The sequence below is a fragment of the Falco biarmicus genome, chromosome 9 (assembly GCF_023638135.1).
Source record: "Falco biarmicus isolate bFalBia1 chromosome 9, bFalBia1.pri, whole genome shotgun sequence".
Classification (NCBI taxonomy): Eukaryota; Metazoa; Chordata; class Aves; order Falconiformes; family Falconidae; genus Falco; species Falco biarmicus.
Window position 1 is genome coordinate 5,247,684 of NC_079296.1, and position 16,902 is coordinate 5,264,585.

Genomic DNA, 16,902 nt, shown 5'->3' on the forward strand with positions numbered 1-16,902 from the left:
TATTACATGCTACAGTGTCCAAAAGAACCAGAAAATTAGGAATGAGAGGTTAGGTTTTGCTTTATGAGGCACAAGAGAGCTTGCAGACTTGATCAGCTCTGTGATCTATGAAATTTCTACAAACAGCTTTGGAAGAGGAACCAAGCAGTGCAGCCAACCTCCCCACCAAATTAAAAAAAAAAAAAAAAAAAAAAAAGATGGCACTGAGCAAACTGAAAATGCTACATTGAAAATTCTGAAAAATACAAGATTTGACTCCAGAGTAAAACTGAACCATAAGGCAAGCCACAGAACTTGTTAAGTCTGAGTGCTGAGACAACTGCAGAGAAAACTCTAAATAGAACCCAACTGAAAGCATATGGGTAGGGCAGGGAACATTAGAATAAAAATCTAACTAATGGTAAAACATACAGTGATGTTTTTTCTTAAGTCATGTAGAAAACAAAACGTATATCCAACCTCATGGAGAGATAACCTTGGGGGGAGGAGGAAGTTATTATCCTTTTAACTGCAGCTTCTTTGATACAAAAGTGACATTTTCTCTGAATGAAGAATTCTTTTAACATAAAGAAAAGCCAACTTCTGAAATGACATAGAGCCCAGTAACACTGCAGTAGTTGAGAATGTCATGATTTCCATCAAAAAACTGTTTTGCAGAGATTAGGAACAGCTGTTTCAAACCGAATTAGACTAAAACTGGAAACAAGCTGTCAAGACTCAAAAAATATATTTTATACATAAAAGAATGTATTTGATTCAGCTGTTTTATAGTGGTGGTCAGCCAAAAGAGAGAAATAAAGTAACATTCTGAGATTCCAGACGTTGTCGCAAAGACTCTCTCATTTTTAACACTCTTTATGTAGATTTATTCCTTTGAGCATTTGGAATAGGAAAAATGTCAAACAGCTCACATCACAGATTCTTGAATATTTTCAAACCATGGGCAGCTTAAAACAGTTTAAAGACACCCGAGGACTCTTTCTGCTCTAGTCCACATTCTCTGCATCATCTGTAGCAATAACAGGATGTTGCAATAAGGAAAACATACTCAATTGCTGTTGACATGAAAAGATTAAAATAATTCACTTTAACCCACCCCTTGTGAATAACAGTACATGCATACAGCTCCTTTTTGTGCATGCTTGCAGATCCTAGGAGGCTTTTAGTAGGTATTTTCAATATTGATTTCCACAGGAGTTGCAGTTTCATATAACGAGAAGTAAATAGATCTATCTTAGAATATACTGTGAAATGTCACATCTGGATACAATTCCTTTGTGTCTAATGGCCCATGCAGTTATACAGAGCACCTCATACTACATCACTGCCAGTTACAGAAAGAGAATCCAAATAGAACAACCAAATTCATCAAGACTGTTGCTGCTTTTGAACAGGACTATTTCCTCCAAAACACAACTCTGAACATCGAAGACCCCCATGATTTTATTAAATGCTGTAAGATACTGCCATTATACTCTGCTTTCCGGCCAAATCTAGTGTAATGTTGAAAATAGCCTTAGCATTTCAACATGGCTATTAATTTTCATAATAATGATAAATACTAATTCTACCCAGTAAGTCTATTGGTTATTACTGTCGGCTTGTCAGTATACACGCTTTTGAAGGAAAGTTATCATGTAACAAGCCAATTCATGAGCATATGAAAAAATGCAGGCTCCAAGAAATGCATTTCTAACTCAGTAAAACACCAGGCAAGCACGCAAGTGCAGTCATGCACCATTTCACCCTTCACAGGACTCATATCATCTACCATTAGGTATTTAACTCGAGTACTTAAGTTCTCAGCAAACTCAGCAGAGCACCGTAGCACGACTGAATGCTTTACACCAAGGCAAGAACCTTACAAAAGAGCACAAGATAACAGCTGTTCAGGTTACATAAACTTTTGATCTTTCTCTGAAAAGATCAAAAATGTGAAAGACTAGCACCTGGTAGAATCAATCAGCTTTCATTAAATCTTCTTTTATTAATGCAGAGGACATCTTTTCTAGTTACACTAACTGAACAAATGTCAGCGCCTAAATTATTGTATTCATGTTTTTTATTTCTTGTGCAACTGGAAGCCTTACACTGAGGCACTTAAAATTAGGTAAAATTAACTGCTATACATTCTTGAGCTAACCCTGTATCAGCAAAGAAAGTGATAACATGTACTGATAAGTCATCTTTATCTCCAGAAATTCAGTATTTTACAACTCTTAATAGATTTAAATGCTAGCTCATACCAAGATAACATAGCAACAACAAATGGAGTTAGGAATGAAGTAGCTCCGAGTGCAATGTTCATATTCTTATCTCTATTCTCCTATCAACCCCCAAACCTGCCCAACCATGGCACTACTCAAACTTCCAGGAGAGCCAAGATATGTTTCTGCAATTACTGAACAAGCCTGATAATCAGCCATGAAGTTACATAGGCTGCAATTCTTAGTACCACGTTTAAGATATTGGTTTTCCCCCTTTCTACTCCCAGCAGACCCCAGACAGAAAAGTATAATTACAGGGGGCAGCAAGGAAGAAAAAACACCAGATCCATTTCTTGTGATGCAGCATTTTGCAACACAAGCAAAGTCTTGGTTTTCTACAGAAAAGTCATCCATCATTGCTCCTGCAGAAAGCAGAACACCAAACTCAAGTATCCCTAAAACCTGGTATCCCAGCCAGATCTGAAACAAAGTTCACCTGCAACATCAAACATTTCCAGAAGAAAAATGGCCACATCTACTTTAAAGCACGGACTTACTTAACAGCTTGCTTATGTTATTAGTGAAATCTTAACAACTTTGGGGAAAACTGTAACTTGCTTCAAATTATCAAGCAAAACTGTATTGTGGAAAAAGTAAATTCACTCTGAAGCATCAGCTGAGATCAACTGCACATCTTTTTCAATACACCTCTACCTCCGTTAAAACCAAAACTGAGGCACAGATAGAAACAGTAATGGTACTGATGTCATGGTCCGTGATTTCTTATTCACATTCTTCAACTGTTACAGCATCAGAGCCACAAAATACCACCACTCCTGCAGGGTGGGATTATTCTTCCCGCCCAAGAAAATAAAAATCAGTATTGAACCCAAGAAGCAAGAGATCTCAAGAATCACCATAGACCTTCTGGGTTACATGCCTTCAACATCAGAAACTCAAGATTAACTACAGCGCAATATAAAACTGCTGCCACATTTTTGCCAAATGTACATTTCCATGAAGCAGCAGCCAAACCAGTGGTCTGAACTGCAATTCTGATTACATACAGCTCCTTACACAGAGTATTTTCAATTTTGTTGGCTTTTAGGCTATTTCCATGTTTTGTAGCCCAGTTATTAACAGTATCAGACAAAGATACACTGGGGAAGACTTGGGTATTGCTTATGTGCAATTCAAACCATTAAAACACTCTGAACTGAGGGGGTTAACTTTAGTAACTACCAAAAAAGATTAGAGAGATGAGCGCGCTTCTGCATAAAAAAAAAACAACAAAAAACCCCAAACAAATAACAGTCACACAAAAAGACCCGACAACAACAATAGCAGAGCGCAACAGGGTGACAACATTAAATTTTCCATTCTATTTGATTTCCTCTAAAAGCTATATATAAAAAAAAAATCTTTCATATAAAGAAAATCAATGGGATGTTTATCACCTGTATCAGTTATTTTACATTAGTGTTTGTATTCCTTGAATGCCCTTCATATGAAGGTCCCTAAATGCTTTACAAACACCTTTAATTTGCTTCAAAGAAAGCAGCACACAACTTTTGAATCTCTGAAAACATCCTCTGTGCTTTCATGGTGGCCACTACCCACTAGATGATAAGTCAGGCTTTCATCAGTCCGAGCCACCAAGAGCTGAGGCAGCAGGGAAACACGAAATTCAAAGGAACGGTGGGTCCGAGGGTTTCTTACAACACTGCTCTTGTTCTGCAGTCCTATGTGTCCTTCAGTTAATCCCTAGCTAACACTGATCTCCAGTTATGCTTTGTTGTATTTCTCAGCTTCTAAAAGTAAAGCCTTTTCTGCTGACCTAATGGTTGTACCACGACTTATTCATGTATATACTGCACTTCTGTGCCTGTGCATGGCTTGGTTTTATTCAAAGTCTGTTATTAATACAAAACAATGCAGTTTTAGTCAATCTGGTTTGATGACCACGTTATACAGCTTAGAAAGGGAAAGTGATGGGTGACTTACAAATTACATAATTCTGCCATTCAACATGACCTCTGTGAAGAGTTCTTGCGGACGAAAAAAAGGAGTTAGGGGAAGAAGAACCAGGTATGGGCATAAGTGTTCTGGTTAAAGTAGAGCAACATCAATCATTTCCATCCTGAAATAGGCTAACAGCTAGAACATTAATACTTATCAAAGAAAAAGGGGGGGAAAAAAAAACCCACTCATTAGCAAATAAAGGTGTTGCAAAGCATTAAATAATTCCCACCAGCTGACAAGCGGGCTGTGATTTATAATAGTGTGTATTGATAGATCACTTCCCATAATTAGGAAAAGTGAGACTGGTACTGCTTACAGCATTATTTTGATCAGTGCCTTGAAAACTACTGTTGAATAACAACACACACCAGGCACAACAATAGAAAAACACCATATTATGCTCTCGGGCTGCTTCAGATTTGAAACAAAATATTGCAATCAAATCCAGTAAGGCAGGCAAATTCTGTTTGGACACATGTAACCTTATTTCACAATAGCATTCTTGTGTCAATTATTACTATTGTAACTCTGGGAAGATCACAGATATAAAGAATTCAAACTACAAAACAAGCCAGAATGAAAGACTAATAATTTCTCATTTTTTTTTAAGCAACAAGTTACTCATCATCACTCCTCCTGATGTAACAAATACACCTCAGTCTACTAAAGTGTCAGAGAAATTCAGCTAACCAGCACACTGGCACAAGGCAGCATACGCGACAAATTCTTACCTGCCCCAGCATCTTTCCAGTAGTGCACAGAAAAAATAAACTGGTAATCTTCATTTTCTTTTTTTCCAATTACTAGGTATCAAAAACACTTTTATAGTTATACACTGTAACAATAAAATAGTTTTAAAAGGCCCAAGTTGGACTTTTGTTCAAAACCAGCATAGGGGTCAAAGGCAAAGAAACACAAGAGCCCAAGAGCTGAAGATTCCAGGGACTCCCAGCTGAGGAGGTATGATACATCCATCTGTTTTTGGAGGATGCAACTGATGTTCTCCATACCCAGTGCCCCCAGATGCTGCTCTAGGCAGGATCTCTAGGGAGAATAAATCCCATCCAGCATACAGTAGCTGGTGACTGCCTTTACTTTTACACTTTTACTGTTGCGATTATTATGCTTCCCTGTTTTAATTATGGCTGTCACTATTTTTCCCCCTCTCACTATATTCACTTTTTTTAAAAAAACCTATCATTGCATAGGTCAGAGACCCTCAGAAAAACGGTGTGTCCCACTTTCTTCCCTCTGCAGCAAAGTACACATAGACTATTGTAATTCCAGCCCCGCACCCTTACATTTTGGTACAAGCACTTTTTCCCCTCTCGCTGTAATATCAAGGATAATTTGCACAACACCTGAATTTGCCACCTCTGCTGTTACTGGTCACTAAAACCAACCCTGCAATAATAAAACTCAATACTGTCCAGGCAGACAACTGAGCAATAATTAATAACCATGACAGCTGGAAGCAAAGAGGTAACCACCTGTTCCCTAGTCATATTAAAAACACAAAAAACAACCAAAAAAAAAAAAAGAGCATTTATGTAATTCTGAACAGCAAGGGCATTTCACCAAAACATTTGCCTAAAATCGCACAAAATTAAAAGCCCATAAAGGGCATTTTTCCAGACTGCCAGGCAAACAACATTAGTCACTAGCTGTATAATACTTGGCATCTACAAAGCATTTCTGTCCAAAGAACCCAATGCACTTGAGACACATTTAGACAAGAAACTCTTCCAAGAAGTAGGTTAAGTAGTATTATCCTATTTTAGCCTTAAGAAAAATGAGGCACAGAAAAAAAATCATGCATCCTGTTCAAGGTTACAACAACAATTAATAAGAAAAGCAAGAATAGAATCCAAATGGCCCAGCTCCTATTTTGTGCCCCATGTACAAGAAAACACCAGTTCATCTATCATTTATTTCTACAGTGACAAGAATATAAACTCCCATGGCTTATCTGCACAGGAAAAGAGCCCACAGCCAGTAATCCCTAAAGGCCTTCCCACTCCGGTTTGCTCTACGAACCGTGATTCTGCTCTCAAAGCAGATTAAACCGTGCTCTCCAGAGTACAACAGAGAGATCCTTGCAGGGACTCGTCACTGCTCCAATTCATATCTTACTTGATTTTTTTCATTTGTTCCCTTCTACGAGCAAACCAAGGGATTTTGGCCACTTCAAATCTTTTCTTTAAGTAACTTCTTCAGAGCTCCTGCTTACTAAGAATACCAGTAACTGAAGCTGCACCACTGACTTTCCCACGCCTACCCCAGCAAGTACAGGTGATCTTCAAAAGCAGCCTCCAGGAACACTGGGCAAGCAGATGATCCAGTTACTATGATCCAGTTTTCCATAATGCCAGATTTCAGGTGTACTGTAGTATCAGTGACAGACGAGACAGTGTTCCCCAGTTTGGCTGGATGAAATCTCAGCAGTGTAAGCTCAATCTCCATGCAATAGTATGTCACAATATTATAATACTGCATTTTTGTAGGAAAAAAAAGTCCTGAAAGGACAAAATCTTGGCCAGCTGCCTGAACTTCCAAAGAACAGCCAACATAATAATTCAGTTACATTGACCATGCTACTGTAAAACTACATTAAATTCAAAATGTTTGAGCGCATCCAAAAATTAAAATTAATGTTCCTTGGAATGAACACTTCATTTTACAATCAAGATTAAAAAAAACCCCTCACTTCAACAGTGTTCCTCTACTATTATGGTTAACATTTAATGTCATTTATTGTCATTAAACTCAATATTTGTGTCTAATCAATACTAAGCTACCAAGGGCAGTCGTAACAAGTCTGGACTTTCTCTACAAGCTCTATTGATTTCTTTTTTTGAGACCTACAACAAACACAATTTATACAAATCATTTATCAGGGAACACATCAAAATAATTTAATAAACAAAACCTATATATTCCTTTTCTCTTCTGTCATGTGACAGAAAATCATTTTAACTCATTAATGGTAATCTCAAGAGTTCGATTTTAAATTTATGTAAAAAACAAGAGGAAGCTATGAAGTAACAAATTTAAATCCAAATATGTTTTAGTGTATTTCAACATGTAGAACAACAGTATTTTTTTTTTGTTTTGTATTTGCCAGCATATTACTCTTAAATAAATTTATGACAACTCCTGTCCAGCGTCCCTTCACTTGGAATGTTTACAATACACTGACTGATACTGTAAAGTTTATCCCAGTCGCCATAATCTCATTTTCACAGACAAGTAAATTAATAATTTGATCTAAATCCTGCTCACCCAGAGTCACAGTCAAAAAAGTTGATTTTTTGCTTTCTGCTTGAAGTAGTAGATAACAGCCTTTCCAGACACACCAATATCATGGTTTTTAAGTACCATCTCACAATGATAAAACAATACCATCATTACTCACATCTATGCACACCGGTTCAAACCACTGACGTGTTGGAATTGAAGTAGACAGACAAATGCAACTCTGAAAACAGCAGAGCATACAACACTGCACTTCAGTGAAGTTAAAAATCAAGGAAACAAAATAACATCACCTGTTCAAGACTACGATCGTTCTAAATTTCCATCATTTTTACTCTTAATAATATTATGTGAAAGTCTGAAAACAAACTCTTTACTGCAAAGGGGTGGGGAAGGGAAGGACAGATGACTTACAGAAGACAGTATTTTCACTTGGGCAAGCTAATACTGCTGCCACTCAGGAACTCAGGAAAGACCTAGTTTGCCACTACCCAACAAAACTCCATGTTTAAGTCTGGTAGAAAGAGTAATTCAGTAATTCTTTAGTGCTGTTTGGTAGTTCATCCATTTTGCATATACCCTTCAAATAAACAAAAGCATATAAGCAAAGAATCTTTATCAGTGAGTAAAGCTCAAATGTTGGGCATGAGCTACTTGACAGCACCCCATTAAAAGAGGGGAAACTTGCCTTACAAAGCATTTGCCTTGCTCAGTGGACATATAATACGCTGCAGATTTTCTGTTCCACTGGAGTCAATGGAAACACCTTAACAAACACTGCCTTGGGCATGTACAGGGCAAAGGTATACAAATGCTTTGCCAAGGGCAAAGAGGATGAACAAATACACGCTCCAGGCAATAAATAACCTCACTAAAGCAGCAGATGGAACAGAAAAGTTTATACCACTCAAAGACTGAGTTCAAACTCCTGGATTCCCAAAATCCGGCATCTACTCTGACCACCAGCATTACTGTAGCTGAATCAGACAAGCACACCACCACAAACTTTACTAACATTTCATATATGGGTAAGTATACAATATTGGTTTAATAACATCATTCACAAGTAATTATTTTTCCCCCAACAAAAGCCCTCTGTCACCCAGTATTGAGAATACCAAGAAACACACAGTTGCTTAGTAAATGATGTTCTTATACATGAGATCAAGGTCTCGCCTACTGCAGAACACAAGCAGCTCCCAGGAGTAAGGAAGGCCAGCATCAGGGCGCTTGTTATAGAAGTGTCCTGAAGAGCAACAGAAGTGAGTTCTTCCAGTGCTCTGTCACAAGTATGAGGCCACATCTCTTTTTTTTTAAAAAAATCAAAACTTAATCAGAATTTCTGTCTAGTAAGTGACTTTTTAAAATTCCTTTCATCTAAACTTATAGCTGATGCATTCTCCCCTGTGGTAGCTTCCCTTGAATTCCAAATATAATGCAAGAAGCAAGCACCTGGCAACTGACTGTTCCAAGCAGTATCAGGCCGCAGGCATACAAAATAGAAACCTTTCTGACTGCCACTGTCATCTTAGATTTCAGCTGCTCAGACACAACAATCATATTACAAAAAAAATCAACAGCTAAGCTATGTACATAACTACTAAAAGCAGAATTCAACTACAGTTACTAAACAGAGACAGTCCACATGTAAAATACCCTACTGATTTCCACAAACTTCCTAAGTTTCTGATAATACTTCATCTGTGTTACTCATACAGAATGATAGCTCATTTTTCATCTTATCTAATAATATATCTTTGGTATTCCATTAGAGGGCACATATGGATCCTTCTGGGAAACAGCACTTCAACTGTAATGAAGAAAACCTCTTTTCTTAAATAAAATTGAAGAGGAGGAGGAATAAAGAAAACGTATTGAGTAGACCTATATACTATTCTATGGCTACTACACAGAATCATTAAGGTTGGAAAAGACCTTTAAGATCACGTCCATCCATTAACCCAGGACTGCCAAGTCCACCACTAAACCATGTCCCTAAGCACGCCATCTGCATGTGTCCATGCACCCCACAGTCAGCAAAGTAATTCACTGGTATGATTTCTACTGATACGTAAAAGAAGCTAAACCAAAGAAGAAAAAACATTTAGCTGTTGCTTGCAATAAGATCAACTTCATCTTCCTGTGTTTTTCAGCTGTAGCTTGTCAGCTCTGTTGAACACCTGGAAAAGTAAAGTTCCTTTACAATTGCATGTGTATGTAATTAATGCATCTGACAAGCTGTTGTGTTCCCAAACAGCTGCTTTCATTATACAGACAACTTTACCATCTGCAAAACTATTGGGTAAACTACAGTAAGTAAATATCAAGATAGCAGGTGCTAATAAATAACACGCACTGCCAAGAGAACACACTTCTGTAAGGAAAGTTTTCACAATTAAATACAATCCATCTCTACTGTACTAAGCTAAAGAGTAAGGACAGTAAATTTACACCTAAATGCAGGTCTTCTCACAATACATAACCAGGTACAGCTAGATGTATTAACTGAGGTAAATAAAACAAGCTGAAAAGCATCAGGTAAGCCTAGTTTCCTATGTTAACATTCACATCTTAAACAGAATTTTCTATTTATGTCTGTACCATCTTCACTACACTTCACACTCAGCACTGGCACTTATTCCAAAAAGCTTGCCCATGCATCCAAGACCAAATGGCATTTGTTTGACCCAACATCAAAACAAAGCTGCAAATACAAAGAAATAACTATTCTAACATCTAGTAACTCATGACCACAAAGAACGACAACTAGCACAGCCTCAGCTGAAATTTAAGAAAACAGAACTAAACAAGCTATTACTCAGGCAATCAGTTTTGCTGGGAAAAGTAAGAGTCATACAGGTAGGTAGCTATGATCCACCACCAGATTTACAAAACTGCTTAAGTTTTAGGTACATTTATATACTAAAAAGAACGACCAATTTGGTAGTACTGTGCTTTAAAGAGATTCATATGGGTTTTGGTATTTGAAAGGTTGCTGTCCCTGTATTCTCCAAAAACCAGCTGAGACTATCGTTTCCAGAGCAGAAATACTGGTACAAGCGGACCAACTAAAATTTCAGCCTTTAAAAGAGACTACCATATATAGGTAACTTTTGAAATGCTAGGGATTTTTGGTTTGGGTTTTGGGGGTTTGGGTTGTGGGTTTTTTTTTTTTAAGAATTACCATTTCATACCTCTAACTGTTCTTTCAACTTTAGATAAAAAATAATGCAGCAAAGCTTTTTTTTTTTTTCCAGTATGCAGTACTACAAATACTACTTTGGTATAACTGAACAGTAATTTGCTTCTCATGAAATGGCCCGGTTATTATTACTGACCTTACTTATTATTGTCCTACAAGCTACTACTACCAGCCTCCCCATGTTTTAAAACTAAAAGAATGCATTGAAACATGCAATATAAAGTCTGTGTACGCATTTTCCCCTATATTTCATGAATGTCTTTTTGGAATTGCACCATAGCCCTGAAACTCTACTCCATCTATCCTCCCCTGGCAGCCACGTGGCTATTCATGTCATCAGTAATGCAAGAACAATCGAAGGAGAGGAAAATGCCCTTATCTCAGCTCATCAAAAATACAAGCAAGCAAGCCACAAAGGGGTCACAAATTAAAAATTAAATGCGGACAGACATAAAGTGTATTCACACATCACCACATCTAAATCCTCCCTTCGAAGCAACAGAGAACACCAGACACATAATTGGAACAGAAGGTGGCCAAAAGATGTAATGAAATAACACTTATTCAAGAAGTGTATTTTAGCAATGAAGAATTAAACAGCAACAGACAAGAGTATCAACAGGGTCTTTGCTGCTAATGGTAAACCCAGCAGTTAATGCCCTCACCCAGGCAACACATCTGCTGTTAGAAACAGGAGCAACCTATCCATGTCTGCTGGTTATTGCAAACCCCAGACAGGATGCTAATGAAGTTGAGAAGAACCATTAGATAGCAAGTAGGCATTTAAATACAAATTAATTTAATTTAAATACAACTTAAACAGTATCTTTTATTTTGGCTGCAAAACAGAAGTCAAAGACAACAGAAATAAAAGAAAAAACCACTGGTTTTCCCCTGGAACATTTAACTGTGTATACGAATGCACAGAATACTAAAAATGTTAAGATAGTTTTGGTTTTTTCTTCAGTGCTAATAATCTCCTGCTAACAGCAAGAAACACAACCACATGTGAAACATTATCAATTAATAAATCTCTGTGTAAAAATCCTTCCTGTCCCTCATTGTTCAACCATACCAACTTTCTAGCAATTCTACTGGTTTTAGGAGACGTTAACACATTTATATTGAGAAGTGACTATACAAACATTATTGCAGTATTCACACAAACATTATTGTAGAATTCTATTTTAAATCTGAATAATATTAGATTGGTTGGCTCAATGTATAACAATGATTTGCCTACGAAGTATTTGCGTAGTCTGAAAGTCTTACTTGTTCATGTATCATCATAAATAATTTAAAGCAGAATTGTTTCTTTTAATGCCCTAAACATTTTCAGATTTATTATTCCTGCTTACTCCTGCTGTCTTGTATAAGGTTGTTAAAAGCTACAACTCTTTACACTTTGTAACAGCTCACTAGTATTTCAAAACATAATTTTAAAAAAGCTTTTAAACTTATTAATTTAAACATTTCTATAAAAAGTAATAAGCATGAACAAAAAACTCAGGATGGAAACAGGCAACTTGAAACATAACGGCGCTCTGATAGAGACCAGTAATAATTGCAATAACGTAATGTTTACTTATTTATTAAGAATGCTCCTTTCCTCGCATCTGATTTTGACACACAAGTAGACTATGTTTTGAGCGGAGAAGGAAATATACCTACCCAATTTCTGTCTCTAGATATATTCAGCATACAAATTTATGAAACTGAATTATGCTTATAAGATTTTTCTTTCAACAAAAACATTTTTTTTAAAATGGGAAAAACTGCATTATCTTTTTTTTTTTTTTACATTACTTCAAATTCAAAACAATATATACCATCTGAAAATACTACGTATGCCAAAGTTGTTGAATACAAAGTTACTTCCGAGAGCAGGTGCAAATGATTTTAGCAGCAGAAAATGGTATGGAAAGGCATCAAGATTTCTGATGATGGCAACTTCCCTATGTGTTTCTTTCCTAGAAATAGGTTTGAAGGTGACATAAGCTCGTAATTCTCTGCTCTAATATCCCACTGCCCTCTGCTACAGCGTCTACTGTCAGATGCAAGGACACTACATACTTTTATCTAATATTCACGTAAGATGCTAAACAACTGACACATCTCAATATCGCAGAAGTCTCCTCTCAATTAAAGTACCATTTTTTACCCTTGAAAGTATGTATTATGCCCCTCAACTTCATTAAAAAAAAAAACCTCAGCAATTCTGACAGTCTCAAACGCTTACAGGTCTAGTGTACCACAAATCACACACTCTGTAGGAATACACTGATGTATTCCATTACCTTATTTGACCATTTGTAGGCTTGAAGAAGTTGGCTGTAAAGAGGTGTTTTGTCCTGAACGGGATCTAGGCTCAACAGTCCACTATTGTGCAGCGGGTGGTTCTCTGACGGTTTACCAACTAGGTTGCTCAGACGCTCCAGTTCACTGAAAGAAAAGAGATTGGCATTATTTTTAAACTCAGATCTGCCAATACAGATATCTAAGATGCACAATCCTCCTGCAGGAACAGCAATCATGCATGAACTCTATTTTAATATCTAAGTGAGTTTTAAATACCTCCCCAATTTGATAAAAAACATAACCACTCATTATCCAAACATTCTGAAGTAGCCTGTTAGTCATTAAGCTCAATGCTTCTTAGGAGAGAAAGTACAAGTCAAGAGTCTTTTTAAGACAATCTGGAAAGAGTCAAACTATGGCAGGTCCTGTTCTGTTCATAAGCACTTCCACAACCCAGGACATCTTCTGAGCAAGGCACACCCTCAGAAACCACAGAATTCTGACTTTAGCATTGCATGCGATACTGGAAATATTTTTTTAAACACCAACCAGCCAGATGCCTCATCATTTTATTAAAGAGCTAGAAATTAACATTGTCCTCATAAATATTCAGAAGAACTGGCATTAGTCCTAAGCCCAGAGATGGTCCCATAAAGTCTGTGATTACTCTAAGCAAGCATATGCATTCCAATTTCTCAGGGCAAGGAAACATCTTCTGATTTCCAAGAGTAATTCGTACATTTGTAGACATGCATAAAATACTCAACTAAAACATAATAAGCACCATTCTTCCATGAAAAAAATCTCACTCTGAAATGATCTATTATTTCTTCATATCTTATTTGTCAAACACTACATTTAATAATAACAAAAGTTAAGCAATTTTTAAAGCTTGCATTAATCAACTGTAGAAGAAAGACTGGCTACTTCACACAGATCTAAAATGTGATTTTTCAAGTGACATGACTAATCAGGTGCCTTTCCTTTTGACTTCTGAATGTTACATCTACCCTGAACTTTAGAACGTCCACTAAATTAAAAGCAGAATTCAGACCCTTCAAAGGGTGACTTCTGAAACTCTCTGTAAAGACAAATCCCAAATATCTCAATTTGCATTAATGAAGGTTACAAAAGTAAAGACCAACAATCCGGGAACTGACAATTAATGGACTTCCACACCACTACCACAAAATTCTCCTTTACTAATCATTATTTCTTCAAGTTTCCATGGCCTACATTCTTTTTAAGCCCCTGGTACTGTGAACACTCAGGAACGTGCTTAACATTTCTTGACAAAAGAATACAATAAAATAAATGTGAACAGACATAGTAACTAAGGACTTGTTGAACAGGGATCCCAGTCAATTCTTTTGAAGCCCACCCATAACATTAACTTCAATACACCTTGGAGTATTCCCTTACTACTTCCCAAATATGTAATAGAATATGTAACACTTAGATGCTATATACGTTACAGTATTTTGTGGCAGTTATGTTTCAAAAAAGGCAAATTAAATATACTTCAAAACATCAAAAAAGTTATCTCACAAGAAATCAGGAAAGAGATGGTCACCAAAGCACTGATAAGTACATTCACCAGTGCAGTGGAAGAGACAGTGAAAAAAGAACTGGCGAAGTCTGATGATGAAGCTACTCTCAGGTGCAGTAAAGACAGGGACTGACTGCACAGAATCGCACAAGAACTCCACAGCACTGAAATACTGGATGATAAACTGCAAAGCAGAGGAGGGTAATACACTACACACGAGACAAGATAGGTCAGAGCCAATTGCTATCTATTATTGTTCGGGAACAAGACTTTGGGTTAATACTAGAAAATTCTTTAAAAAGCTACTAGCCAGACAAGGATAACCAAAGAAATGGCACAGGCTCCAGCTGAGTAGGCTTCACGGTTCCCGAAACGGAAAACAATAAAAAACAAAGAGATACAAGAGAAGCCTATAAAGTTGTGTATAACATTATTGACAGAATAATTACCTACCATCTTTCCCAGCACAAGGGAAGATGTAGGCAACAAATTATATTACCATGACCAGAACTAAAACTCAGCAAGACCTATTAGCCAGCAAGAAACAAATTCTTGTACACCAGACCCTGAATGCTAAACCTCTGGAGGCCAGAGGATGTGCTGGGAACGGGCGGTTATGTGCTCACCCTGCCTTTGGCCACCTCCTGGGAGAGCGCTGATGGCTCCCAGGAGGACACAACCCAGGGCAACAGCCTCCCGGGAGCATCCACATGGACCATCAGCCTCAACACTTTATTTACACAAAACACACCTGCTGGTAGCAACCAAGCATACTTACCTACACTACCTTTCCAACCTTACAGGTTTCGGTAATAAAATGGTCATTCTTGAGCCACTTGAATGCTACTGAATAGACAGAGCCTAAAAAGCATTTCATTATATTTTTTAAAAAAAAACAGAGAAGAATCTCCCTGCAAGCAGGAGCATTCACCTTGCCAATGCAACCCCACCGAGGGCTCTTTTTTTAAAACAAGAAAAGAACAAACCCCAGGTAAATACTGCGAGCAGCATTCACCCCTCTTGAGACTCTGGAGTGAAACCCACGAAGGGGCAAGGCGCAGGACGCTGGAAGGAATAAACCGGAGCGTCTTCACATTTATTTGCCTAAAACTTTCCCCGGGAGTGGCCAGGGCCCCCCGGCGCCTCCGAGGGGACAGGCCCTGGGGGCGGCGGGGCCCTGGGGGGCACCCCGGGACCCCTCTCCCCGCCGGGGCCCGCCGCACACCGAGGCGGGGGGAGGCCCCTCAGGGCCGGCTGCTCACCCCAGGTCGCGGCTCACAGAGTGCAGGCTCTCCTGGAAGGCGGCCACGAAGCCCTTCTCGCGGCCCTCCAGGGTCTCCTTGTTCCGCATCCCATCCTTCAGGCAGTCGAAGACCCGCGTCACGCTGGAGCGCAGCGCCTGGATAGCGGCGATGGCCTGGGAGAAGGCCTCCAGGTTCACCCCGGGGCTCAGCACCCCCTCCGCCATCTTGGCCGGCCGGGCCCGGCCTCCCGCGGCGGGCCGCGAGCAGCGCGCGAAGCCGCGGCGGCGCGGGGCAGGCTGGGAAATGGAGTCCGGGCTCTGAGGGGGCGGTGGGAGCCCGGGGCTGGGCGGGCCGCGGCGCTGCCCCGGGAGCGGGGGCGGCGCAACATCGCGCTTTTGAGCTTTGTATCCTCTTTCTCTAATTTCAGGGGTTTCTTCAGGAAAGGCGGCTCTGCCCCGTGCCGGGAGCGGATGAGGAGATAGATGTCTGCGCGGCCCCCGGGGCCCGAGAGATGAGCACTGCCGTCTGCACCCCAGTCCTTCCTCAGAAATCCACTTTTTTTCCCAGCCAAATGTCTTCTTTTGTTTTCCTGTGCTGTGCATCATTCTCTGCTCGCAGTATAGGGTGTATTCCTTCCTCTGGATGTTCAGTGGATCTGTAGGGTGTTTTCCAGGCATGGGGCCAGAAATAAAACCATTTAAAATAGGAAGCATGGGCCCCTGTCCCGCCGCAACAGCTGTGCTTGGCTGGAAGCAGGCAAGAATACGTCTATACATATATTATATACTTCTTTATATATTATGCTTATGGACAGACTGAAGATGTGAAGGTTGGGCCCCTGGTACAGTTCATGTCTCGGTCATGATTACTGCTGAGATCAACAGGCCTTCATTATCAAATGTTTGCAAAGCACCACAAAGTTCAAGAGGGCTTTCATAGCGCTAAGTAGCGCTAGTTTGATTTTGTAGGAGCTGCTTATGTTTCCAATGCCACCACCAGCTCTTTTCACCCTTGAGTGCAGCTAAAATAAATAGAGCTAAGATAAATTAAGCACTCCACAGGCCAATAGTTGCTCCACAGAGGGAGCACAGGGCTAGGGTTTTTGTTTTCTCATCTTTTAAAGTA

General features: G+C 39.0%; 1 protein-coding gene across 1 annotated transcript in view; it reads right to left on the minus strand.

Moving 5' to 3' along the window:
- The window catches only part of MED27 (mediator complex subunit 27), a 94,111-nt gene extending 78,076 nt beyond the window's left edge, over positions 1-16,035 (minus strand). Inside the window, exons 1-2 of the mRNA XM_056352197.1 lie at positions 15,796-16,035; positions 12,984-13,128 (exon numbers count right to left, since the gene is read on the minus strand). Coding sequence (XP_056208172.1) covers positions 12,984-13,128; positions 15,796-16,001 — 351 coding nt within the window. The 5' untranslated portion in view covers positions 16,002-16,035. The remainder of the gene's footprint in view (positions 1-12,983; positions 13,129-15,795) is intronic.
- Between the last annotated feature and the right edge of the window lie 867 nt (positions 16,036-16,902).